This window comes from Chanos chanos, chromosome 3 (genome assembly GCF_902362185.1).
Source record: "Chanos chanos chromosome 3, fChaCha1.1, whole genome shotgun sequence".
Taxonomy (NCBI): domain Eukaryota; kingdom Metazoa; phylum Chordata; class Actinopteri; order Gonorynchiformes; family Chanidae; genus Chanos; species Chanos chanos.
The window spans coordinates 48,841,511-48,868,275 of NC_044497.1; the positions used below are offsets into that span (position 1 = coordinate 48,841,511).

The following is a 26,765-nucleotide window of genomic DNA, read 5'->3' on the forward strand; positions in this document are numbered from 1 at the left end:
TGCTTCCATTGATAATGACTGTCTGTTCCTCAGGCAAGAATATGAAGGTCCAAGGCTGTTTATTACTGCCAAGAGACTGTAGGAGCCAGAACATGAGTTCCTTAAGCTATGCCTTCACAACCCTCTTCATGTTAATGTCTGGCCACCAGACAGTGTTCTTGCAACACACAATATTTGAAGAGACCATGGTACCCTTGACTGAGGCTGATGGATCTCAGCAGTTTATGTGGTTATCAAGCTTTCTATCATTGGGAGTAATAGCTGTGCTGTGATAGTCACACTTTGATGTTCTCTGTCAATCAATGTGTTGAGCAGTTTATTTAGCACTGTCACTGATCACACTTCTCAGTCACATCCTTAAATTGATCCAGATTTTCTCACCATTATGTGGATCGACTTGACAGCAATGTGAAAATGATTGCAGAACAGGTCGCTGACAAGGCCCCTACCAAAGACATAGCAGATACAATCTGTGAATACAATGATTTACTGCCAAACTCTAACATAGAACTGTCAGCCTCAATCACTCACTTGAATGTAGCATCATAAGTTTTCATAATTTGTACAAAGAATAAAATGATATTCATGTAAATAAAGATGTCCATGGATTTTCAAGCCATTTTAAAAGCTTTTGCATCTTCCTCTAGAAGAGATTATATCTGTTCATTCAAGAATCCACTGACAGCATCCAAACTTTCTGAAATACTAACTGCCTGCTAGCTTGGGAAGTAGGCCTTTAATTTGAAACATTTTGTATGTCTCACATGTGATGTTTTAGCCTTTATAAGCCAACAATCTGGTTGGTTAATTCATTTTCTTACCAGTGCCAGTTGTGCCTCCATCTAAACTGATAGAAATCCTCTGAGTGGCTACATTATGCTGAAAGTTATGAGACAATGTTTAAAATCCCTCCTTTAAACAAATTTCTGGGCATACATCCTCAGAGCATTTTATTAGTCCTGGTCTCATGACTACTGAACTGCAAGACAAGCTCATTTGATTGTTTGACAGTTTTTCCTCAAACACTCACATTTTGCAACTGTCTCTTGTCTGGGATCTTAATGAATCAGACAGAACCAGTTCCAGAATGACTTAACTGAGCCATCTTTATGAGCCTCTGATATAACTGTATGAATCTGATATGAGTCTTCTCTAGACAGTTGAATGGTACAAGGGTCCTGGCTATGGATATAATTGCACGCGATAGTGATTCATCTTCTGCTATACAAATGTGTCCATGATTAGTAAGTCTTACCAACATATTTGGCTGTCTTCGTGATGTTTACTGTCATTTCCATTGTATGCATTCACTCTGGACGGCGGATTACAATTTACAGTTTTTTTCCATTCCATTTTCTGGGCACTAATCTCTTATCATTTCTGTAAACACAAACACATCTGCTGTATTTCCTTCACTCTGTAGGTTTGTTTAGTGTCACACTTTGCGCTGGTACTTTTAGCTCATTCTGCAGCTGATTTCATGTCTCCAACTGTTCTGTTTTTAAGAGCGTTTAAAGGTTCTCTGTTTTTTTTAACAACCATCATTTCGCTCTACTTGAGATTTGATATGTTGCCTTTTGTACATCTTCATGATTAAATTTTGAAGTGGATCCATTGACCTTTAGTGCAAGTTTTCTGATTTGGCATTGAGCTTTATAAACATTGAATATTTATTGTTTCTCTGTGAAAGATTAGTGTTGTCAAAATGTCAAAGCATCCACATCTACATTTTTCTGATATGTCGAAGTATCACTTATTCAAATGCATTTGCACAATCCCCATCACTCACACTGTGAAAGTCAAGTGTATATAGAGTTTTTAATGCTCACCCAGAGCTGTGTCAGTTCTTACTGTTCTGTGAACAAGAACTTTTCATTCTTCTATTTGTTATATTTTAGTTCTGACTTTTGTATGTCATATGTCATCATTGTGGTGAATGAGAGATTAAATGGGTGACAAAGATTGCAATAAAATGGAGCAATGCATTGTCAGCTTGCCAGTTACATCAGCCAGCCTATTTGTGAATTTTAAATATAAATTTGACTAAAAATGAAAGGCTATTTTGAGTTTCATTCAACTTAAACATGGCCTGAATCTATATAATACTGCTGTGGCCATAGGTTAAAAGAATATTTAAGATTGTGCTACTAAATTAAACAGTTATTTGTTTTATGTGAAGTTGTCAACTTTGGCACTGTAGTGGGTGTCACAGTACACAGAAGTCACGGTTCGGTTCACACCACGTTTTAGACATCACAGTTTGGTACGAGTTCAGTACAATGGGAAAATGGCGACAAAACCCCCCAAATGCTTAAAGGCGTGGTTTCTTCCATTTATTGTGAATAGACAGTGGTGCAAGTTACAGTTTGTTCCACCTGGCGCCCCCCCTGAGGCATGTCTGTACAGCCTGTAGTGCATTAAAGGTGCCATAGAATGGAATTCATGATTTTCCTTGCCCCTTTGAATTCACTGAGATGAATGTGCTATGTAAACATTGTCAAAGTATGAAAACGTGCATTCTTCTCCTACAGCCATGTGATCTATGTAAACAGTACAAGCCTCTCTACTGCCTGATCTGAATTCCTGTGCTTGTGATGTCACAACTGCACATGGCCATGACCCACTGCGTCAGCACGTGCTGCTGTACAGTTTGGACTCTGAAAACAGCCGATTTTTAACTGGATGGCAAAAAACTCCTTTAAAGGTTTTGCTTAATAATAACTGACTAGTTCAGACACATATGTAAGAAACTATTTATAACACACAAAATCTTTAATGTAATATTTTTGTACTACTTGCTTCAAAATCAGGGATTGTCACTTAACCTTTTAGTAGAGTTGATCCTTGTAATGACTGAAAATTAAATATTCACATTTAATATCTTTATGTATCTCAAAATTCTTGAGCTTCAGGGATCTTTTACTTTTTCAAGAAACTAGTTGATCAGGATGGATAATTATCTTATTTTACTGTATGATCAACTCATCCATCAGAGCCCTCTTCAGGGGAAGCGGGAGTAGTTGGTGGTCCAGTATTGGACATAATGAGTCCTCAGTCTCTGCTTGACAGAGCTGCTGCTCATTCTGCTGTTGATCTCCAGATATTTGAGGCCAGAGGTGGTGTAGGTGGGCCAGGTTACAGGGACAGTTGACCCCCCTTTGTTGGGATCCCTGTAAGATGTAAAAATGGAAGGAAAAATAAGCCTACAATTACATTGAACAATTCTGAGGAAGGTATTGTGCAGCTCTAGTTCATTACCCGGTCTTTGCAAAGTTGGTCCAGTAGGAAATCAGGTATCCAGACACATCTCGATGTTGCGGGAAATAAGTCAAAGGAGAGCTAAAAGGCTTTCCGAATACATACTGTAGATCCTCAGCATGATCAGTGGCCACCCAGTATGGGTATGTTGCTATAAGAGTGGGCTCGGAAAACTTGTATGAATAGGCGTGAGCAGTCCTGAGGAGAAAGAGAGTTTTGTATTGATTAAACTTGAGGAGATGAGATTGAATGAACAATGATGAGTATATCACTTAATGCTTGGAGACAAGAACTACCATGACATGAAGTTTAATGCTATTGTGTGAAGTTCTAAACCTTAAGTAAGAAACACAACATGAAAATAAGTATCTCCTTACACGGCTTTCAAGATATAACTGTCTGTTTTTAAAAATCTTTCTAAAAATACATCAAGTTAAATATACACTTGGTGGCTTAGAGAACAATGTATAGAGATACTGATGCTTATAAGCCTGGCATTTTTTGCATGGAGGTGCAAAGAAGTCTGGGCTGGCACTAAAACGATGTAATCTGTCTCTATGTCCACAATTGTCCTCTCGATGTCATCCCAAGTAGGGTAATTAGCCCATCCCTCTGTATCAGTGTTGTAGTCAAGACCACCTAAACCGAGACCAAGTCATGACCAAGACCAGAGCACAGTGTATCAAGATCGAGACAAGACCAACACTTTGAGGGGTTGAGACCAAGCCAAGACCAAGACCAAGGCAGGGCGAGACCAAATCAAGACCAGGACCGGACCAGTGCAAGTCCCACACTGCATGACTCACTTAAGATAAAATGTGAAACATGCAAACCATAGGAACTTCTCAAATTGATCTGAAAGATCCACATTCCCATAAAAACACCTACATACAAACAAACACTAACAGTTAACCATATTTATTCAGCACTCCTTTTCCCTGTTTTACCATCCAGTTCATAAAAAGCCATTTTCTGTGCAAGATGATTTCTGACCTCACATTTTTCTAATTTCACAAATTTCTGACAGCTTTCACAACTGCATTTATGTGTATATTTCTATCATTGCTAGAGTGTTATTGACAAATAAGATGAAATGAAATGTCTGCATCCTTTGGTTGGTCACTAGGACCTTTAAGATTGACCCCAAAAAGTGTTTTTTTGACATATAATCTGTTTTCACAAATTTCTGAGAAGTTTTAAAACTGTATTTTTATGTTTATTTCATCAATACCAGGGTGTTATTGACATGAAAGATTAAATGAAATGTCTACATCCTCTGGTTGGTCACTAGGACTTAGCCTGACAACAACGCAACAACGTACATTAGATTGTCATTCATTTGCATTTAATGTCATGTTTGAAAAATTATTTATAATTTCACAGCTGACTACAAGGCAGGATAACATAATCTGTAAGTAGTTTATATAACTTTCAATGAGATAGAGATCTAGCTATGTGGTGAATGTCAGGCGAATGTCTAATTTCAAGCTAACTTCACCGTGGTTATCGCAACAGTTGTGGTCTTAACCGATCTTGAAATAAAATCTTGAGTCCTCTGTGTCTGAGAACGAGACAAGACTGAGTAAAAATGCGGTCGATTCCGAGACCAGACCGAGACCTTCAAGACCGATCTCGAGCACTACAACACTGTGGTTTACCACTGAATACAACTGTACACACTACAGTCACTGGAGAATTGTACTCAATTGAAGCAGTGCCGATCATGTTCACTTTGGCTGCCAGGATGAGGGAGGAGGAGCTTAATAAGGGCTTAATAATAATGAGTTTAATAACACAGTACAGCAGATGTCCCATCTGCTATTGTCTTAAATAGATGTGAGTCTGGATTGAAAAAATTAAGTTATGCTCCAGTGATTAACAAAAGGTCCATACGTTGATGTATCATAGAGTAACATTAAAACATTAGCATGTCGTGCCATGAGCTCTACGGGAAACTGACCTGTGACTTTAATCAACAGGAAGGAGAGAAAAGCAATGGAATTTCAAGTTTGGTGTTAAATGCTCAGAATGAGTAACATGTTGTAGATTGGATTGGCTGAGGTTTAGTCAAAAATATAATCTAAACCTCCAGTTAAACTGTGTTTGCTTACCTTCATAGTAAGTGCTTTTGGATTTGTATTCATGGCCCAGGGGCAGAAAACAGAGCCGCTCTGTGAGATAGCTCTCCGGATCAAGCCTTTGTTTTTGGGGGAAATTATCTGCGTGGGAGGGCACACACACCACACACACCACAGAAGTAATACAGAGGAGTACAGAGGCATAGATCAAAGAAATCTACACACCATATGAGCCTGACCCAAGAGAGAAGGATCTGTAACTAGAAGTTGACACTGGCTCCTCCAGCAGACTCTCCAAAGACAGTGATGTTGTTAGGATCTCCACCAAAGGCAGCAATGTTCCTGTGCACCCAAGCAATAGCTGCATGCTGATCCCAGAGTCCGTAGTTTCCTGTAGGTCAGTTTGTGGAAATTCAGTTATATAGAATTAAGATACCCAAGTCCTTATTTTGGTGAAATGTTACAAGTGGCGTGTACAATAGGTGGCAGTACATACCTGGTTTTTGTAAGTCCCCTGTACTAAGGAATCCAAGAGGGCCAAGGTGATAATTTGAAGACACCACAATCACATTGCCCCTGTCAGCAATCTCCTCACCATTGTACAAGTAATTGTTCAAATAATTAATTGTCCACATGATACTGCACATGTAAATGAGCTACATATATTTCCATATTTCCATATTTCCTGCAAGGCACTTAACCCCAATGCTCCCCGGGCGCAGAGGAATGCTGCCCACTGCTCCTGCGTCTGTTGTGTGTTCACTACTGGTGTGTTGGATGGGTTAAATGCAGAGACGAATTCACTGCTCACTGTTCACAGTGTGTGTGCAATCACGGAGACTTTTATTATTATTTTATCCCTTCTGTTAAATTACTGAGTTTATATTATGTTTGAGTTCATTTAAGTTTTTTATGTTCATATAAGATATTAATTTCCTCACTACCCAGTAAAGAGGTGTTGCATGAAGCTGTATTTCAATAACTGCTGATTATAAAAATAGTCGTTGATGACTGTTGATGACTTACAGTAGTGGCCGATATAGACCCTGGGAAGAGGGCTGCAGCGATCAGTATCCCCAGCACAACCACAGTCATCATTGCCAACAAGAGACTGGTGTAAGACAGCTGAACTTTCTCTCTGCCTAGTTATACAAATCTTGTCCATATCACTCTTCCATACCCAATTATCATAGCTTTATTTCAGGCCTTTACTGAACCTGAACTTAGTTGACCCTTTTCTGCCCGATTAGTAGTGTACACTCACCAGCTCACACACAGAGTGTATGTGTATCTGACCACGTGCCACAATTGTACAGTTTAAAACACTAAAAACAGGGGTGTAAAAGTTTGGGATACAGAGAAATGTTACTGTTATATTATCTAAATAAGAGTATTTTCCAAAAGCTTGATAGTCTAAATTTAATTCAACTCTACTGTGTTTCTCCTTTTTTTCATTTGTTTTCTTTGCTCATCTTTAACAAGGTTAAACTGACTTGTATCACTACGCTCTGAACCAGGGGTGGGCAATTCCGGTCCTGGAGGGCCATGGTCTTGCTGTTTTTCTTGTCGACCAACTAAATACAGTCTCTGATTGACTGAAGAGCATGCACACCTGTTTTCAAAGTGAAAATCAACAGGTAGCTAAGAGGTGAAAATAAAAACCGTCAGGACACCGGCCCTCCAGGACTGGATTTGCCCACCCCTGCTCTAAACCCAGTTCATGTTCCCTATTAGTGGGTGAACAATCCATGCTTTGTGAATTTTGCTGTCAATTCTACAGGTAACAAAAAGGACTAAAACTACTACATCACTTCAGAGACTCAGAAAGTATTCAAATTCTCTCAACAACATTCAAAAGCATTTATTTACACTTCTCAAAACATGAAAAACACAAGACCTTATTCAGTGCTGATAACCAAAGGGAACAGTTCGCAGTCAACACTACGCTGCAATATGCTGCATTTTCCAGTCAATTTTCCAGCAAAATCCAGTAAATTTCTTATTCAACTGAAATGAATCAGTTACTGTTTAGATTCACATGTAATCAAGCATTTCTGTCTCCATCTCATTGTCACTCCCCTCAGAGGGCTGATAGTTCCCGTCATCATCATCGTCATCATCTTCCTCTTCTTCCTCCTCCTCTCCACTGTCAGCTCTTCTACGCCCCGCTGAAACACGTTTGGGCCTCGAGCTTAACGACACTGTAGTAAACACACAACCATGTAAATAAGCCAGAGATCTCAAATCACAGGTTGATGGAAACATCTTCAAACACAAATAAACACACAAACACAAGTCAACTTTTAATGGGAATGTACACTCATGCAATTCTATATGTGACAACTGGAAGCCATCCAACTGACACCCAGCGGGTTGTCGCAAAGCCAAAGGGAAAGCTAAAGTTGCACATGGAAGAAAAACAATAACCGGCTAATCAAAAGTTTAAGCCAAAAGAAACAGTTGTGCTCAGGGTAAGAGTTATCCAAATCAGGCTAAGAATGACTGTAGTTCATGCCAAACCTATGAATAACTCAAACTTCAAGATCTGTCTGGTCTTCATCGACGAAAGCCAGTGTTTTTTTGTTTTGTTTTTTTTGGGACTGATTTTCCTCCTTCTTGTAAGCAAGCAGACAAATTAATAATTATGAAAGTAAGTAAGTAAGCACATATGCATGTAAATAAATAAATAAATACATACATACATACATACATACATATAAATATAAATACATACACACAAAAAAGAATGAATGAAGGAATGAATGAATAAATGAATATGTCTGCTTTGCACAAAATACCTTCCCAAAATACAATCAGCAATAATACACATAGGCCTATTTTAAATTTTTGGGAATATTACATTCATCTGACCCAACAAGCAACACAACGCTTGGTGAGGACTTACAGGTAACTGGGTGGCATATGGGAACTTACTTGATGATGATATTTTGGAACTGATTTGCAGACACGTTTTAGATCATTAACTAATGTTATTCAGTTATACTCATTTGTCACCAACAACAATGAATGTCCTTTGACAACCTCTATCTACTCCTATGACCTTACCTGGCCTTTTGGCACGTACGATCTGGGTAATCATGCCAGATATAATATCCCGTAGCTCATCTGCAGTGCGGGGCGGACACCAGCCATCACGCTCATCACACTCTTCCTCCTTCCCATCATTCCGGTGGATGATTGTTTTTATTCTGAAAGACAGCAGAACAACCAGAAAGTTACCCTCCTTCCTTTGTGAAGACCTTAATGGTTCCTGCATTTCCTCTAATTTTGTACTACTACACTTTGGCAACAGAAGAAGGAGAAAGAAGAAAGAAGAAGAAGAACAACAAGACCAAGAAAAAGAACCTACATCAAAGCATAAAAAGCATTTGTCTGTACTTGCACAACAACAACAACAACAACAACAACAACAACAACAACAAAAATTACCTGTCTACTTCCAGATCGCAGAGCTGGTAAAACATCTGGCGATAGGGTGGGAGCATGCCCTCACGGAATATATAGGCTGATTCCTGGATCGGAGGAGAAAGGAAAAAGAATCACTATTTGCCTGTGTTGGACTCTGCTGAGTAAGCCAATATAAAGCTTAGGACAGCATACCTTTAGCTTGTATCTTGGTACGGCAGGCTTGGGCATTGAAGGTGCACTTTCCTTGGTGATCTCCTTCAGGCTAGCAGGCTGTGGTCCTATGTTCATGAAATGGCAAAATTGGCACATTCTTACGCACGTTATACGACTTTTAACGAGATAAGGCGTCCTTTTTTTGTACTGTCAGCTCAGACCAATTCTGATAAAATCATTTGCTGTCTAAGTCATTTTGCCTGTGCTTCTGAAGTATTTCTTAAACCAATGCGGTTACCGACCTGCTTTGTTAAGCGTGGTTGGTAGGTTGTAATTATAAGTGCTTCTTTTGGCCTTCACTGGCATGTCATTCACACCGTATCCTGCAGGGACCATTTAGCAAAGATACATAGCCAGAATGAGAACAATTTGTAATAAACACATTAATGAACAACATGCAACATGACTACAATGTTTGTGTTATGCCCTCACCATGCTTCATGCCACAGCGGATCCGGAAATCCAACACCTGGTAGATCTTTGCCTCCGGGGTTTTTCTTGGGTCATATCCAAATCTTACCCACAAGCTCCTCCATGGTCCTGTTAGCTGATACACATACACATACACTCACACTTACAGTAAAGTAAGTTAAGAAAGTGAGAATGACACGAAGACCAGTCGTTTTACACCTGTAACATAATATCCCATTATAATTTTCACCAGTACTGGCTCCCTGTCTACACTGCTGTCTTTGTATTTATGTCAATGAGATTTTTTTTCTGCATAATAAAATTCTCTTTCTTCCTCTCTCTCTCTCTCTCTCCTCCTGTGTGCTCCATTTACCCCAGACCATGACTCACCATGTAATAGGCCACATAGGGCAGAAGAAGCTTCAGTTTTTCGGGGTGGATGTCCATGTTGGCCTTGACAGCATTGCGGGACCAAATGGGCCTTTTTTCAAACAACTGTGGAATGCAATATATTAATGAACCAGTGCACCCCAATGTCTTTCAGAAAAAAACAGAAGAGACTAAGGTGCAGTCAGTAAAACATGCATTGTTGATATCAAGATTTTGATATATGTATCAACATCTATCTGTAGTCCATATTTTTTGTAATTATCTGGCATTTCAATAAAGAGTAGATCCTACCATAATATAACTGACTAGTAGGCAAGAACTAAAGCAGTTCTGATGTCCATCAGATATTCTATTTGTATGCTTAAAAGGCACAAACAAATGACCCGTAAGGCTAACAAAAGGACCGCATTCTAGTGAGGTGCTAACTGTGCATCTGACAGGACCAAGGTAGGTATGAGTAGCTGTGAATTATGGGAGAAGGGCTGTTGAGAACAAAACCTGTCTCATTTCTTCCTCAGCCTTGACATCACTTGGGTGGTGGCATATCTTCCTCCAGTTCAGTTTGGCAGCCTCAAGAGGTTCTGATGGCACTTCCTTGTCATCAAAGTTGACAAAAATAGCATTATGCGGGCGGCGGGCCCGACTCATGCCAATAAGGTGCTCTTTGGATGTGACTGGTGGCATGTAGCCTTCCCTGTAAGAGTCGTTTGTGTTTAAAAAAAAACCTAAGAAAACAGGTCATGAGGCCTGCACTCATTGGCAACAACTTTCACCGTGGTAAAAGGCATTAGGTCCAATGAGATGTCCATTACACATTACAAAAGTTTATATCTAATTGCACAGCTGCCTTCTGGGCTTTTTGAATATGCCTCAGATGGTTAGTCAGTTTTCTTTTTAAGAGAGACAGACAATTCTCATACTTACTTATGCTGGATGTCTGGTCGGTAGTAATAATCTACAGCACTGTCCAGGCGAGAGAAGATGGGAGGTGGTATGAAGAGGGGCACGTCATTGTCGAAGAACTCCCTCTTTTCAGGCTGGCGCAAAATAATCTTGTTATATAAAGACATCTGCGAGCCATCTGGCTGTGAGTGAACAGCAAGATACTGGAAGTCTGCCATGCCTAAAAAGTGAGGGAAGTTCTCATTAATTGTGATATCAAACGGAGTTGGTTAAGAAACTTTAATGGTATACGATTTAGGTGGCAAACCTTGAAATTTATAAGTTGTTCCTATTAGTCCTAGGATCTCCATGGTGATTTGGGAATCTGCGCGGTTCCCTTTGCGGGTTCTCCGCCTCACTCGGAGGAGAAGGTTAGTGGAGGAATACCGATTTCCACACACTGGGTGACAGAAAGGATCCTGAGGCCGAAATCGAAGCTCCAGTCGTTTTACTGATTCTGCATAGGTCTGTTAAAAAAGTGTTAAATTGACCAAGAATTCTGTTTGGGCACGAGTTCTATTGTTCTTATCACATCTTCCGTGGTCATAGGCTACACTAAAGTATCACATTAAACCGGTGTAACACTGCAATAACCCGTATTTAATTAATATCCATCTGATACGGTAACGCTTGACTTCGGAAATCCTGTGGTCAATATGCATTTGATTGTTTGCAAGCAGTAGCATGACACCCCCAATAACTCTGACATGCCCTTTACCAAAACTAGCTATAACCCTGATAAAAAAAAAAACTAAGAGCAAAGTAAGGCAACGTGAGAAGACAGGAGAAGAGAGGAAAGCTTTGTTGCTAACAGTTTTAAAGTATTGACACAAGATCACCTTTGACACTCCCTGTTCTCCCCCAACTGTTTGCAACATTTTTTCTACATTGGTGACACATCCTGGATATTCTACACAAACAAGTTTTGCCTCCGAAAGAGCAATCGTTGCTGTGCTGCCGGACACAGCTGGCATCGAGGTTGTCGTTGCACTAGAGGTACCAGGGGCATCATCCACTACATGTGCGGTTTCATCAGTCTCTCGCGCTGAAGAAAGTGGGGGGCCATCCATAGGCGCAGCCATCGCCCTCAGTTCTAACAAATATTATAAATTCTCCTGTTTAAAAGTTATAATCCCACTTGCCTGCTATGACAAGTGTGCAACTTTCCATAGTCCTTTAAGATCCGACCAGAAAGCAGTGTGGCAGACTATGGTTCCGGTGGCATTTACATGATTTAATTATGCACTTAGTCATCCTCGTAAGTATTTCAACAGTGATGTGTTTATCCCCATACGAATGTATGGATTTTGGAATAGGTGATACTGCGTTTAAATGTGCAACAGCTGAACAATATACTCGGCGATTCATCATATGTGCACTACCCTCTCAGAATTTAGGAGACTGGTTTCTTTGGGGCTATTATTTTGAAAATAAACGCCGCTACCCAGTCCCCCCTCTGTTTTCTTACAGAAATCAGTATGGCGGCTTGGTGTTTGAGTGGCACAAGAATCACTCCCTTGATAAATGGACAGACCTGAAAAATAACTAGTCTTAGGTAAGTTATTGGACTGATTTGTTTGTGAATTGGTGCATAGTTTGCATCTTTTCAGGCCTGAAGGATAACCAGTTAGCATGTTGTTAGTGGGGTGGTTACCCGCCTAGCTAGTGAAGAAACCTTTACATAGCCGCTTCTGTGTCCACCGCTGTACTAATGGTACTTTAACTGAAAGTGTAATACATTGTGGTAGTTGGAATGAAAATGTAATACACGCATTAGCCAGTCAGTAAAGCTGTAAGTGAATGATTAATGTTTATCCCAAATTACATAATCAGCCTGAATGTGATAAATGTCTCTGAAGCATTGTTTGCTGGATCTCAGTAAGTTAAGCTTTTGTGTTTATTATTATTATTGTTGTTGCTATTATTATTATTATTATTATTACTAACATTACACTCGAAAACTTCTGTACGACTACAACGTGTTCGTGTGTCTGTTTCGAAGTGTCTCGGTTGTAATACGTAGAATGTTGACGTCAGTTGACACCGTGACACGTTAGCGAGTTGAAGTATTAAGAGGTGTTTCTATTTAGGACTAAAGTCTAGCTCGAATTTGGGGGTTGGGGGTAGGGGCACCGTACTAGCAGTACTAACTGTCGGTCTTCTTCTAGACTGCTTCGAAGGTCTGAGTCGCAACCTGTTTCACATCAGCATGTTTTTAGTTAATACATATTTTTAAAGCTGCATATCGGATCATGAACTGTGGTCTAACTATAATGCGAAGAGGTAAAAGTGCCCTTAAATGCTTAAAATAAACGTTTCGGCATGGGTAGACGACATTTGTAGGTTTTGTTTGTTTTTGTAATAACTGCACCATGCAACTTTATAAATGCTAGTTTACGTAATGCATAACGTGGTGTTTTAGGCTTGTGAGGAGGTGGGGGATGTGATCTTAAATTATCTTAAATTACATGCATGTTTGAATCCCACAGTTGTTTTGTTCCAATAGTGGTGTTTCTCCCTGTGGAAGATTATGATTCGCCGATCACGAATCAGCGTCCGGCCCAATGTTAGGCCGGCAGGCAGAGCAGCTGCACCGGCCAGTGATGGACCGCAGCTCTCTCAGGAAAAATCTGAGCTACCACAAACTTCCACTGACAATGTCCAGATTTCTGCATCAGAGGTGAAGACAAACTCAGCCGTAAAATCACCAGAGAAGATCTGTGCCAGTTCCTCTGAGACAGCAGACAAGAGCAACAACCAGGGTACTGTAACAGATGCTACCAGCACAACAAAGTGAGTCACAGACAAACTGCTGCGTTTAATCTGTTTCATAAATTCTAAAAATATTATATTTATGCAGCTACATATATAGATAAAACAGTTTTCAAAGCACAATGTAAAACTTTTTATCAGAAACAACTGTCCTCCTAATTAAAAATAAGAGCAATGACACTCACTCTTCTGTCATATATTTTGTCACAGGAATGAGGGAACTCAAAGCTGCGAGGCTTCAGTTTCTACAACTGCTCCAGCCTCTGGGACTCAGAGGAGAAAGCGCTTCACAGTCTTGCCAAATTTGGCTAAACCAAGAGCTGCCCCGGCCCCCACCCGCACCTCTGCCAGGATACCCAAATCTCCAATCAAACCTGTGACTCCTGAGGAACCAGTGATCTCAGCAGCGCCGATCGCAGATTCCATTCCAAAGACCCAGCTGCCCACAGAAGCCAAATCCCCTCTGGATGTTAGAGCTTCAGGCAGACGGAGACCCTCTGGAGGCAAGCATTCCAAAGCTCAGTCCAAATCTGTAGATGCTTCCTTGGTCAGGCAAAGTGCAGAGGCAGCCACTCAAGATAAAGGGGCTGGACCACTGGACATATCAGAGTCAACCAACCAGAAAGCAGAATCATCGACTTCCTCCAAAGCTGTCCTATCAGAGCCCACTTCGATTAACCTGCCTCAGGTTTTGGAGACTCCAGCATCCCCACTGGGAGAGGAATTACCCACAAAAGTGCCTCCAGAGAAAGATGCCCTTGCTTTAACAGAGAAAACTCAAGCCAGTTTGTCCCCTGAGATAACCCCACTCATGCTGTCCTCTTTGACTTCACACACGCTGAATGATCCCTCAGACCTCCTTAGGCTGGCAAAGGCCAGAAAACTCAGAGAGCTTCTTAAGAAGGAGATGAACAAAGACAAGGTTTGCACTTTTTGTGTAGTATACCAGCGTCCCTCAAACTACGGGCCGGCCCACTGCGCCTGTCAGATTATGCTCGGTGCTTCTGTCACTCGTCAGGCGAAAGTAGTAACATTTTATTTAAGATTCTAGAATGTTAAACAAGTTCTCACGGGTGGGAACATTCTAGAATTTAACATTCTAGAACCTTGAATAAAATGTTACTACTTTCAAAGCAGGAAGCTTAGTCCAGGGGGTGGAGTTTCCTCTGCGGTCCACAGCTCGTAGTATGAGAAACACTGTAGTGTATAACACAATTCTGTGTGTTTCTCAGAAGAAAATAAAATTCAACCAATTTTTAATTGTATCACTAAACACCATTTCGTGTTGATTTTCCCTGTACTGTAATAATGTGCACATGATTGAAGTTAAATAACAAAGCCTTTTCTCTTTGCAGCCTATTTCAGATATGTCAGCGTAAAGGGTTTCAGTAGATCGTGTGATTTGCTGTTAGACTGCATAAGATGATGGATGCATGCAACATTTACAGTGAAATATTAATGTTAATACACTTATTATTTTTATTATCGTCATATTGGGCAGAAACCGAAGGGCCACAAACCTAAACTGAAAAAGAAAGCATGCAAATCCCCAAAGGATCACACGAAGATGACAATGAGAGATCTCATTTACTACCTGCCTGAAAACAACCCGATGAGGTAAATTCGTCTGCCGGGAGAGGAAAAAAAGACAGTAAAGAGGATTGTCTTTTTAAGAGACATTTTGTTTTACTGGGCTTTGGTTACTTGAATTACATTATTTCAAATGTTACATGCCTTGTGGACAGCTACATCTGAAAGATGAGTATCACATACCATTTTTTGTAATGATGTGTGTTTTTCACACTAAGGGTTAAGATATAGAGTAGCCCATTATAGAACACCTTATGGAAATAGCATGTCTCCATAATCCTTATCATCCATGATTTTCTCTTTGTTCTTTTATTCCTTTGCAGATCTTTTACAGATGAGGTGCAGAGAGGTACAGAGACTATATTACCAGCCTCACCAAGAGCAGGGTGGGAACTCTAACCATTTACACTGAACGCACTGCTGTTTTATGTTGTCATCTGTCACTGATTTTGCCAGTGCAGTATACTAATTGACTATGCATTGCACACTATATTGATGCATTAATACATGGTTGAGACTGCTTGTGTACCTTTAATTATGCATGAGGTCAGAGTATAGGCTGTTTTAAGCATTTGAAAAGCATATAGGATGATTAATAATTGCAAATGCTCTTTCGCTTGGTCCATTCTCTTGCTTTTTACTGAATTCTGATTGTGTGTGATTGGGTTTCTGTGCAGCTCTCCTGATCATACAGCTGAGCCAGAAGAGACTGGAGAAGCAGATGGTGGAGAAAGGATAGAGGAAGAGGACAGGGCAGCCCCCGGTGCTGAGCCTGATCAGGAGGAACCACTGCTGGTGCCAAGGGTGAAGGTGGCAGAGGATGGCACACTCATCATTGATGAGGAGAGGTCAGTTTGGAGCTGCATTCTGTTTTTATCAAGACATTAATAATAGAGTTTTCAGGCGTTTATCATTTGGTTGCTAATGTAGATAAATTATGTTCTCTTTTAGTTTTCCAGATGAGGGTATTGAGTCATGTATTAAGCCTTTTAGCTGAGAACATGGACATACTGGGAGAGAAAGGGTCTCAGGCGTCCCTGGTCTCAAAGCACATACATTTATTAATGAGTGTCATTAATGTCATAGAGACCCTCAGATTATTTTGGCTTAATTCTTGTTCAGTGAAACCAACTGAGGCATTTTCTGTAAATATTCATTTTGCCTAACTGTTTCTCTGTGTGTGACCGTGTCTCTGAAGCTTAACCGTGGAGGTGCTTAGGACAAAAAGGCCCAATCCAGCAGAGGAGAAAGATCCCATCTTTGAAAGAGGATCAACCACCACTTACTCCAGCTTCAGAAAGGGCACCTACACCAAGCCCTGGTCCAACAAAGGTGAGACAGCATTACTTTTGAGTTCTGATGAAGCTGTGTGAATTAGTCTGAACCCAGTACTATGTGCTTTAGAAATACGCCAATCTAGTGAAGCAACGGTTTTCTCTTTTTTTTTTATTTTTTTTTTTTTATTTGAAAACAGGATAACAAAAATACAAAGTACAACAATACTTCACGAAACAAAACAAATAAACTACAAACTAACAAACAATAAACAATTAAAAAAACAATAACAACAACAAGATCAACAACAAATAAAGTCAAAAAAGAAAGAGCAAAGGGAAAGAAAACAAAATGAAACAAAAAAAAGGGGGAAGGAAAAAAAAAGAAAGAGAAAAAAAAATAATAACAACAGTTAAATAAACAAATAAATAAAATAAATACACCATTCTTTGTATATATGTATTTATGTATGATGGTTGAACAACAAAACATAACAAGACTGACAAGACATGATGGGGCAAGACAGACAAGACCAGACAATCCGTGCTGGTGGGACAAACTGTGTTAGGAGAAAATAAATAAATAAATAAAAGTTGAAAAGAGTAGTAATGTTATGGGTCACTTGTAGGGAGAGGAATCAGCGTTTAAGGTATTGTAGAAACGGTTTTCTCTTTTGATAGAACTTCATCATTGTCTTATCTTGAGTTTGGTCTTGTTGTTGGTCTTATCTTGTTTTGCTTATAGAGTTGTCTCTGCGTGTCTTCTAATTGACTTTGCATCTAAATTAAAATGACTACGCTCTAAAATCCACTCCTAGCTTATAAGCTGAACAAATACCTAGCTCTTTAAACCACAATCTGTTGTTTTCATATTTCAAGAACTATTTGAGTAAGACATACTCAGAGGTCACCAACGTACAGTATATCAAGCTGTCAGTCACTAGTTCTTCACATGGAAGTGCAGTTTGCTAATGGAAAATTGAATTTGCAAACAAGTCCCATCCCACATAGTATTTATTCAGTGTGGCAGGGAGTGTAATGGAATGCAGTTAGTCATAGTGTCTTTGCTGGGTGTTTTGGCCAGTGTTGCTCTCAGTGTCAGGGACATTGTGCTTTGCATGCAGCTAATTTTTTATAATGTAAATAAATGAAAGTCAAGTCTTACTTGTGTTCATTGTGTGTACGCATGTTTGCACCATTTAGAAACGGACATGTTCTTCCTCGCCATAAGTATGGTGGGGACAGACTTCTCCATGATTGGTCAGTTGTTTCCTCATCGAGCTCGCATTGAGATTAAGGTACATGTTTTTCTTTCTTGCTTTAATTTTTTGGAACATATGTGAATTTTCCTCAAAAAGAAGCAGTTTGCTGTGGCAGTTTTCAAGCTTTTATCAGCTGACGTTTCATTTGTGTTCCAGAACAAGTTTAAAAAAGAGGAGAGAGCCAACTCCTGGAGGATAGACAAGGCTTTCAGTAAGTGGTAAACACTTCAGTTTACTGACCAGCGATGACCTACTGTAATTTCACCCAGATCACACGTTCAAGTTCAAATGAAACCATCAGCGTGGCTTAATAAGAGAGAGTAATTAAATACCACTTCAATTGCAGAGGAGAAAAGGCGATTAGACTTGGATTTCTTCAACAGCCTGTTGGAGAAGATCCTAGCAGAGGAGGAGAAGAAGAAAAGACAAAAGAAGAAGCTGGAAGTCAAAGTGCAAAGAGCATCAGAGAAAACTCAGAGAGGTAACGCTTTGTTTATTCACTTGTACTGTAATTCCTTTAACGTTCCCTCTTTTCCTTCTCAGTTTTTTGTTTTTATCCTCAAGTTTTCTCTCTGATTATCTCTGTCACTCCCACAAATCCCTTCTCTGTCGCCACGCCCGTCTCTGTCCATCTGTTCTACCTCTTTGATTCTCAGGTTTTGTTTTGCCTTTTTCTTGCTTCAGAAAATAAACGAAAGGAGCTATCCTCGGGGTCTGAGGAGGAGGACGAGGAGGAGGAGGAGGAGGAGGAGGACAGCGATGCGATGGAAGGAGAAAAAGAAAATGAAGACTTGCTGAATGATGGAAGGAGCACCCCCTCACCAAAGAAACGCAAAAAAAAATCTAGAGAGGATGGAGAGGCTTCTCCAAAGAAACGCAAAATTACGAGTGAAGCAGGTAGCAGTGAACTGGACCTACAGTAGCGTCTGTGAATCAGTCTGATTTCTGTTTCTTATACTGCAGGGGACCCCTGGGTTGCCCCTGTCCTCAGACGGATCTGATGCTTGACTTCTGACAGTTTATTTTGTTTCTTGTACTTTGTAGCTGATGTTGAGAACATTGAAGAGGATGAGTTTTCTATCTCTGACGAGCAGTTGGCGCAAGAGAGGTATAAAGCATTCCTGTCGTGTTTTGGTCTAGTGGTGTTTATTCAATAATGCATCATTTTGTGTCAATGAAAAATGTTATTGTGTTATTGAAAATGAAAAAATATCATGACTTTTTTTTTTCTTTTACTAGGACAAATATGTCCGAGTTGAGCAATGGCCATACTGTCAAAGCGGTGCAGTTTAAAGGCTGGGCCCAGAAACCTGTCCCTAACCTGGACCACAGGCAGGGGAAGAGGGGCCTGACTCTCCAGAAGACAGGCCGGAGTATAGTCACTTCAGTGGAGGAAAAGACTGAACTTTCTAATGTAAGGGCTCTAATATCCTTTAATACCCTTCATTTTATTAAATGAACTCCTTGTTTTGCATTCGAGACACTGGGGCTCTGTGCCTGAACTGTTGCTCTGTCTGCAGAGTTTTAGTCTCTGTAGTTCATTGCTTTCTGGCTCATTGTGTCTGATTCTGAACTTTACATTAGATGTTGGGTGGGCAGAAGGAACGGAGGGAGGCTGCTGGTTACATAGCCCTTATGGAGGAAGAGGATGAGCCTGATGTCACAACCGTGCAGGAACACATTCTGAACAAGCCCACCAGGTACTCATACTATTAGTGTATGGAACTGTGATAATTCGTACTACACATAGATTACATTTATATTAGCTAAAAATTAGCATTGGTGTTCTAGTCTTTCCATCTTATATGCATTGTTGTCCCTACTTTTCTCTCTCCTCTCTCTCTCTCTCTGTCTCTCTCTCTCTCTCTCTTTCTGTATCCTTCTCTGTCCCTCTCTCAGGTCAGGGAGAATTCCTAAACTGTCTAAACATGTATTACGCGCCACAGAGGAAGAGGAGGACGAAGAGCTCTCTCCACTGTCTCCCTCTGCAAAGGGTCAGGGACGTGGCTCCAAGGGCCCAAACAGAAGATCCAAAATCAAACCAGTCCCCACTCAGAACCAGGATATGCCCAGGAGGGGCAAGTCCAAACTGGTCACCTTACGGGCTTCAGCCACAGAAGAAGAGGAGGGTGAGGAAGAGGATGAGATCTCAGCATTGGAGGATGATCGTTACTTGACCGACCCTGAGAAGCAGAACCAGGCGCCAGCCTTCGTGCCGCTCAGTCTTCGTTCAAGAACGCCAGTTGACATGGAGGTGGAAGAGACCATGGAGGAGGTGAGATGGGTGTGTGTGTGTGTGTGGATGGGAGCAGGTTTATGCATTTTATCATTACATTCATTGCATTTTTTTTCCCTTTCGGTTTAGTCTGATTTCTCTTCACACGCAGCTATTGGCGTCCGCAGGGTTGCTTGCGTCCACCTTAAGCCTTGTGAACACGTGACACAGTTTAGAGAAGCTAAAATTTTAGACCCAAGAGTGTTGTCCGCATTTGTCAAGATGACAGCATCATCCGCCTCTTAGCTGTGTGTGAATGGAAGCATTCATTGTTGGAATCTGTTTGCATACACTTTTTCTTTCAATACGTTGTATTTCTCTAAGTCATCACCCTTCCGTTCCATCTTCCATTCCTCACGTCACTACCGCTCCTCCCTCTTTCCCTCCCTCTCTTCACTGATTGTTGTCGTACACCCTTGGACAGTTGGAAATCTCTGTGAATGTGCCTGATGGTTCAGCCATATCTCAACACGGTTTGGGCTCCGATGCCACGTGTGAGCGGGTGCACATGCCTGTGGGCATTGTGCCCTGTGAACACCAGCTGGACCTCCTTGTTGTAAGTCACCCATCATGAGCGTGGTGTGTCTGTCTGTGTGTGTGTGTTTGTGTGTGAGTGAGTGTATGTGTTTCTGTTCCCCTCTTCCAAAACACCATGTTATTTGTAGCTTACACCAAGTTATGAGGGACACTGAAAGTAAGGAGCTTGTTCAGCCATAAATATGTGGCATTACTAAGAAAACATGCCTTGTATTGAAAATTTTATTTTTGTTTTCCTTTCCAGGATGTTATTGAGTACATGTGCCCAGAGAACATGGAAGGTGAGTTATATTTAGTCAGCTTTAAAGGGAATTACAGTTCCTTGTGTAAATAACCTTTTGCAAACCTGTACAAGGAAGTATCTAGTCATGACACTTTGAGTACACATGAGTAGCTGAATCAAGCATGACACAACTCTGAGTGTCTGATTACAGATGTATAAATATATCTGTAATGTTAAACATAGTGTTAATTTTGTCTCTGAGGAAAGCCTGGGAAAGCCTTCACTGTGTTTTGCATTTTTTTTTCCAGTGTCCGAGGAGAGCTATAACGAGGCAGCCAGGACATTACTGACTATCGGAAAGTCAGCCCAGAAAAGCCAGGAGGCAGGGGAGCAGACGACAGGCACGTACATTCTCCCTCCTGTCACTGTCACTAAATGCAACTTTATCCACTCAGCCAAGCTGAAAAGCCCTGAGCTAAACCCCATAGAATGTAGTAAAAATATTACTTTATTCAAAAAAAGTAAATAAATAAATAAGAATTAAATCAAAATTATGTGTGCAGAAACTATGTATTTTTGTTGACAATTGCTGTATGGAAAAGATCTCTCACTACTTTAGTGTGACCAATAAATACTTTCTTTTTTTTTTTTTTTTCAGAAGAGAACGATGACATCATTGTCGAACAGACTTCGACCCTTGTCCATCAAGAAGTTGTACATCAGGAAGAGGTTGTCTCAGAGACAATCAGTCAGTCTGAAGTCCACACTGAGGCCTGTCAGGTGGTGCAGCGTAGCCTCTCTGATAGTGGTGTGTCCGACCTAGATCTCGTGGTTGGCGGAACTAGCGTCCCAGAACATCTACCCCCCCCAGAGGACTTGTCCCATGTACAGGAGCCAATCAGGACCCAGGATACTGTTATTAACAACAGTGCAACCACTGATGGGTCCTCTGTCATCTCAAAACGAAACATTCCACAGTCAAGAAGGAATTGTTTACCCAAAGCCAAGCCCAACCTTGGTCATGGTTCCAGAGTCATGCGTACACAGACCAAACAGAGACTGAGTGAATCTGGCAACAGTCAGTCAGAGAATGCTGATGTGTCTCAACACGTGATACACACAAGCAAAGAAAGTACACCAGAAGGCCCTGCTACTGCTAGTATTTGTCCAGAAGACTCTGTTCTAGAAAATTCCAAAACTGTTCCCACTTTGCAGTCACAGTCTGTCACGTCACATACTGTAGGAGTCAGGAGTGAGAAAGGACAAGAAGATGCGGAAGAGGAGAGGTTACAGCTGCCCTCAACACACAGGTAGTCTTGTAGCATATTGAATGAGGCATCATTGTAATATTTCCAAAACTTTGACTAAATTCATCTCCAAAATGGGGCAGACAGCAAAATCTCTGTGTGAGCCTGGCTACAAATAGTGTTTGTTGTGTTTTCTCCAGCGCTGGTGATTCTCAGATCGTTCCCTCCAGTTCTGAGTGTTTAATGCAGCCTCCACCTCCAACCAAGAGAACACGTCTGCCTAGACCCAAACCCAACGTGGGCTGTGCTTCCAGAACCATATCTACACGCAATTCAACAGAACCTAGCACAGGTGAGAACAATGAAAACCTCAGGTGTTGGGGATAGAATATGTTTTATTCCAAAGTAGCCAGGACTAAGAATTCAGAGCAGTATGAAGCACTTAGAACTTCACTCTCAAAAATGTTTTTATGGTCCTTTTTAAGCTCACTTAATTGTTGAATTCGGTGAATAAGTCCAACACGGATGTGATAAAGGGAAAAATTGTGCACCATGGTAGTTTTATTGTTCCTGTTTCACACTCTTAATGATATCTCATTTCTGTGTTTTTCCCCTGTACAGTAAACAGTGATGAAGAGGTTACTGTGGAAGCGATTAACAACAGCAGTTTCACTGCCACTCAGGCACCAGTAGGAGGAACTGCGGACCACAGTACATCATACGTCTCTCAGTGTGAACCTGACAGACACACAGAAATACCTGTAACTACAACTCCAGCACAGGTTAACAAAATTAATGTCCCCTACTTTGGCAATCAAATTCAGTCTTTAACATGATCTTGTGCAGCACTTACAGCTGATCCATTAAGAAGTATGGATGTGTTTCAATTTGATGTAAGCTTATTTTAAAATATCAGGATTTCATAAATCACTTTGAATTGTGTGCCACCGTATCACCTTGTATTTGTTCGTTATATAGCCCAGCCCAGATGCTCTAACAGAAAAACCCTCTGGAAATGTATCTGAGAAACTCTCTGGGGGCAGATTGAGTGAAGACATGAGCAGCGTTCTGGAGGAAGTATCAAGTGGCAATACAGAGGACGTGACTGGAAGCGACCCTGCAGCCGTCTCCGCTGATATCTCTCTCCCTGCTGTCAGCACCTCGGATGAACCAGTTTTTATTCTTTCCCTGACTGAGATCCCACCCTCTTTGGTAGAAGAGTCAGAGGTTGTGACAGAGCTCCCATTTACAGCAACTTCAGACTTGCAAAGTGAACCACACACGTGAGCAATGTTTCAGTAGAGCTTTCAGGCTAAAGGTTTCATTTTTATACAAATGTTGGTTAAATGGTAAATGTGAGGTCATCTCTCTCTCTGTCTCTCTCTCTCTCTTTCTCTCTCTCTTTCTCTCTCTCTTATCACTCTCTCTCTCTCTCATCACTCTCTCAGTGATGGCATGAAGGAGACAGACCATGAGAAGCTATCTCACGCAATCGTCACTGATACCCTTGTTTGTTTGACAGAGGACGGGAAAGAGGCAGACAAAAGAAAAGTAAGATTAGAATCATATCTTGCCATTATGCTTATGTGACATACTTTTAACAACAACAAAAAAAATAATAATATTGTTTTATTATTGATTTTTTCAAAGGGAAGCACAGCGGAGCAACATGGTAAGCTTCACAGTATTTAATCCTAACCTTTCTTAAATCTAAAAATGTCTCATTGTTCATAGATTTTGTACATTTGCCTTTTGTGAGATTTTAAATTGACATGGCTTTGTTGAGTGATTATCTCCGTCCCATCATATGGCTCATTCTCCTTTTCTCCTAGTGGAACCATCATTAATCTCTGGTGGGGAGAGGAAGACAGAGGAGTCAAAACAAGAAGACAATAGGAGGAAATTAACTGAGAGGACAAGGAGAGGTAAGAGGAGTTCAAGATATGAGCCCCAAAAAAATCAATCCTGTGTCTGATTGCAAAAGTATTGTATGTTCAAAACGACCGTTTCCTGTCTGGTACTTTACGGTATCTGATGAAATGTATCTGTGTGCTCATGTGTTTTATAGCTAAGATCCAAGTGAAACCCAATCCAGTTTCAAGAAGAGGTATTCGTAGCGTTCAGTCTAAAGAGATTACTCCACAGTCAAGTTCATTTAAGGAATCTGCTCTACCCATCATTCCATCCCAGAAGACTCCGCCCTGTGCTTCCTTATGGGAAAGTGCGGCACTTTCCATATCATCAGAAAGATCAGCGCAAGAATCCACAACAACTGATACATCAAGACAAGAATCTTTATCAGCTATCTCAGCTCACGAGACAACGCCACACGCCATATCACAGCACACGGTGTCTCTAAGTGTCCAGACGTTATCAGAGCCAAGCTGTCCTGCAACCACCCAGTCACAGAGTACCAGTCATACAAAAGCACCAGAAAATCCTGCATCAGAGGAGGTGTCAGAAAGTGCTGTGGGTCAAAGAGATCCATCAGGTCGAGCATCAAATGTCCCTGTGATTGCAGGAGATTTAGAAGCCGGTGGAACAGGTGCAGAATCACAGACCGTCCCTCAGATTACGCCTCCGACAACAACTGGCCCACTAACCAGGTGAGGGGTAGAATCTAGACAGGTAGTCTACAGATGTTAAATGTTGCTGGCCATGAATACATGTTCTGTTCATTTGATTGAATCCCTCATAGCGTCATGTTCCTTTAGGAAACTGACACTTCAATCTCCAGGCGCATAGCCGTAGTTGCGGAGACACTTCAAGATGTGATTGCAATCTCCTCTACTTTTAATACAGATGATTTTGAGAATTGTGAAAAGGATGATTCTGATGTTTTCTAAAAATTTTACCAGGCCTGGGAGACGACCTCGGGGGTTCCTCTCTTTCATCTCCAATAAGAGCACCCAGGGGGCCAAACCAGTCCTGCAGAGACCTCAGATCAGCACGTCCCGTCCAGAGAGGAAACGAGCTACACCTGTGCCGTCATCACGACACTCCAGGCTCAACCCTTCAAGTGCCAGCACTCAACCTTCTACCTCCAAATTTGCACCTGCTTCAAAGGTAAAATGTCCTACCCTCAGCGCATTATTACATTCATTGCCTACAAAGCTGAACCGATGTACTGGCTCTGTTCTTGTCTCCTTATACGCCTGTTTGGTGTAACTTGGCTCTCACCTGTTATAGACTATCACCTTTATTACTAATAGCTTTAGCGCAGCCAGTTTGTCAGCCCTGTCTATCTGTCCCTCTTGTCTTTATGTTTCATTCTGTCCTTTTCTGTCCATCTCTCAGACAAGTTTTACTGAAACGCCCCGTTCGAGTGCAGAGAAGGACGAGGAGCCGACCAGTGTATCTGAGTACTTTTTTAATGACATCTTCACGGAGGTGGATGATCTTGAAGAAATGGACTGTTGAGGCTACAAGAAAGTGAACAAAGGATGGACCGCTGTGGAGACAGCTTCCATTAAGACCGTATTCCATTAAAGCTTACTTTGCCTTTAAACACAACATTTATCAGCTTCACTTCTCTTCGGCATCGAGCTCATATCTAACAACTGCCAAAAGTCAAGATGTGACTAATAGCCTCTTTATAGCCTGAAATAGTAAGGAATTTTAAGCCTAAAATCCGGCTTGTTCAGCGTTGCGCTTCATTTACTTCTGTTGTTTCCATTCAAAACAAGGCTAATGTTAACATTCTGACTCTTAGCTATCAAAGGCAGTTGAGAGCGTCAAATCCAAATCTGTACAGCCAATGTAAAGTAAGAACATGATGGAGAAAAGATGAAACAAAAAAAGCAACAACAACAACAACAAAAAGATTAACCCTTTCTTTGAAAAGTTAACCGAAGGCTTCCATTTTGTTTGTATGTAAATGTGTAAATATCGCAGCATTATTTCTGGTTCAGACTGTACATGTCCAGTAGAAATGTAATTATTCTGATCTTTTGTACCCATAATTTAATTGCCAGGGTCCATTACAGAGATAGAGTACATCGCTTACAGAGTGATGAAAGTTTCTCGTGTGTTAAACAAGTTCAAAACATTACTGTCCTCGCTTGTTCTCTTTCCAGTTGATTGTATTAACGATACCATGAGGGTTAGTATTCACAGGAACTAGAGTTTTATTTGGTTCATTTCAAAGTAATTGTGTTGTGTTATGTTCCGTTTATAACTATGTCTGTGGCAAAGGGCTTACAGAATGCTTACACACAAAAAAAAACCCTGTTTTGTATTAGTCGGTCAAGTACATTTTATTTCACACTCACAGCTGTATCAGAATTTATTAGTATTTATTTATTTTATTTTTATTATTATTATTTTGTACTGTGGCACTGCATGCATGCCAATTTTAACAAGAAGTCTTTTTTTGTATTGTTTGTTGTTCAAATTTTTATGGGTTTGTGTATTTTGACCTCATATGATTGTTAGAAATAATGCACACAAAGTCTTTTTAAATTAATAGTTCTCATTATTTTAGATTTGTGATGTTGTGTGTGTGACTTTATTACTGTTTTACTGTACAGTTTTTACTGTATTGTCGTTTGTCACACCAAGAGATTTTTTTCGTTTGTTTATTTGTTTGTTTTTTGGTGATTTCACAGTTGAAAGATTTGTAAATATGTTAATAAATTTTACATGAAAATGTCTCTGTTTTTGAATGTACTTTAAAGTGTCCGCTAACACAATTTACACAATTTTGTTATTGGACAAATATGTTTATCATAGAATTACTTTATCGCTAGTGTTGGATCTAGATGGAAGTATTTCCTAGGTCAATCTGTTGGAATCGGCGGTTCCGCAGAATAGCGCAGCAGTAAATCCTCCGTAGTGGTGGACTTTAGGAATTTTGAACTGGATT

General features: G+C 40.6%; 3 protein-coding genes across 3 annotated transcripts; 1 reads left to right on the plus strand and 2 right to left on the minus strand.

Annotated features, from left to right (window-relative positions):
- Positions 1 to 2,981: 2,981 nt before the first annotated feature.
- Positions 2,982 to 5,971, minus strand: LOC115807107 (bile salt-activated lipase-like). Its single transcript, XM_030767969.1, has 7 exons — positions 5,833 to 5,971; positions 5,600 to 5,727; positions 5,370 to 5,480; positions 4,917 to 5,028; positions 3,750 to 3,897; positions 3,259 to 3,456; positions 2,982 to 3,170 (listed from the first exon to the last, which is right to left on the minus strand). The coding sequence occupies exons 1-7, from the start codon at positions 5,969 to 5,971 to the stop codon at positions 3,002 to 3,004; spliced, it is 1,005 nt and encodes a 334-aa protein (XP_030623829.1). The 3' UTR covers positions 2,982 to 3,001.
- A 1,291-nt stretch (positions 5,972 to 7,262) lies between these two features.
- On the minus strand, positions 7,263 to 11,803 carry gtf3c5 (general transcription factor IIIC, polypeptide 5). The gene is made up of 11 exons (XM_030767971.1): positions 11,561 to 11,803; positions 10,990 to 11,188; positions 10,704 to 10,902; positions 10,278 to 10,473; positions 9,780 to 9,884; positions 9,411 to 9,525; positions 9,221 to 9,301; positions 8,958 to 9,043; positions 8,787 to 8,869; positions 8,403 to 8,545; positions 7,263 to 7,537 (listed from the first exon to the last, which is right to left on the minus strand). The coding sequence occupies exons 1-11, from the start codon at positions 11,801 to 11,803 to the stop codon at positions 7,371 to 7,373; spliced, it is 1,617 nt and encodes a 538-aa protein (XP_030623831.1). The 3' UTR covers positions 7,263 to 7,370.
- Positions 11,804 to 13,251: 1,448 nt separating this feature from the next.
- zgc:162472 (transcription factor TFIIIB component B'' homolog) lies at positions 13,252 to 25,397 on the plus strand. Its single transcript, XM_030767972.1, has 27 exons — positions 13,252 to 13,514; positions 13,704 to 14,415; positions 15,004 to 15,110; positions 15,407 to 15,469; positions 15,761 to 15,931; positions 16,282 to 16,415; positions 17,561 to 17,655; positions 17,776 to 17,830; positions 17,966 to 18,100; positions 18,304 to 18,516; positions 18,664 to 18,727; positions 18,859 to 19,033; positions 19,204 to 19,319; positions 19,519 to 19,894; positions 20,319 to 20,450; positions 20,676 to 20,712; positions 20,963 to 21,055; positions 21,313 to 21,964; positions 22,102 to 22,253; positions 22,523 to 22,683; positions 22,880 to 23,184; positions 23,350 to 23,452; positions 23,552 to 23,573; positions 23,734 to 23,826; positions 23,970 to 24,507; positions 24,760 to 24,967; positions 25,199 to 25,397. The coding sequence occupies exons 1-27, from the start codon at positions 13,252 to 13,254 to the stop codon at positions 25,319 to 25,321; spliced, it is 5,298 nt and encodes a 1,765-aa protein (XP_030623832.1). The 3' UTR covers positions 25,322 to 25,397.
- The last annotated feature ends 1,368 nt before the right edge of the window (positions 25,398 to 26,765 follow it).

Coding starts and splice junctions, on each gene's coding strand:
- LOC115807107 (XM_030767969.1), bottom strand. CDS start 5,971: ATGTGGACAATTAATTATTTGAACAATTACTTGTACAATGGTGAGGAG. Junction 3,898..4,916: donor GTGTACAGTTGTATTCAGTG/GTAAACCACAGT, acceptor GTCTCGGTTTAG/GTGGTCTTGACTACAACACT. Junction 3,457..3,749: donor CTCCATGCAAAAAATGCCAG/GCTTATAAGCAT, acceptor CTTTCTCCTCAG/GACTGCTCACGCCTATTCAT.
- zgc:162472 (XM_030767972.1), top strand. CDS start 13,252: ATGATTCGCCGATCACGAATCAGCGTCCGGCCCAATGTTAGGCCGGCA. Junction 18,517..18,663: donor CAAAATTACGAGTGAAGCAG/GTAGCAGTGAAC, acceptor TGTACTTTGTAG/CTGATGTTGAGAACATTGAA. Junction 22,684..22,879: donor TAACTACAACTCCAGCACAG/GTTAACAAAATT, acceptor TTCGTTATATAG/CCCAGCCCAGATGCTCTAAC.
- gtf3c5 (XM_030767971.1), bottom strand. CDS start 11,803: ATGGCTGCGCCTATGGATGGCCCCCCACTTTCTTCAGCGCGAGAGACT. Junction 10,474..10,703: donor CGACCAGACATCCAGCATAA/GTAAGTATGAGA, acceptor CGACTCTTACAG/GGAAGGCTACATGCCACCAG. Junction 8,546..8,786: donor TGCGATCTGGAAGTAGACAG/GTAATTTTTGTT, acceptor GCTGTCTTTCAG/AATAAAAACAATCATCCACC.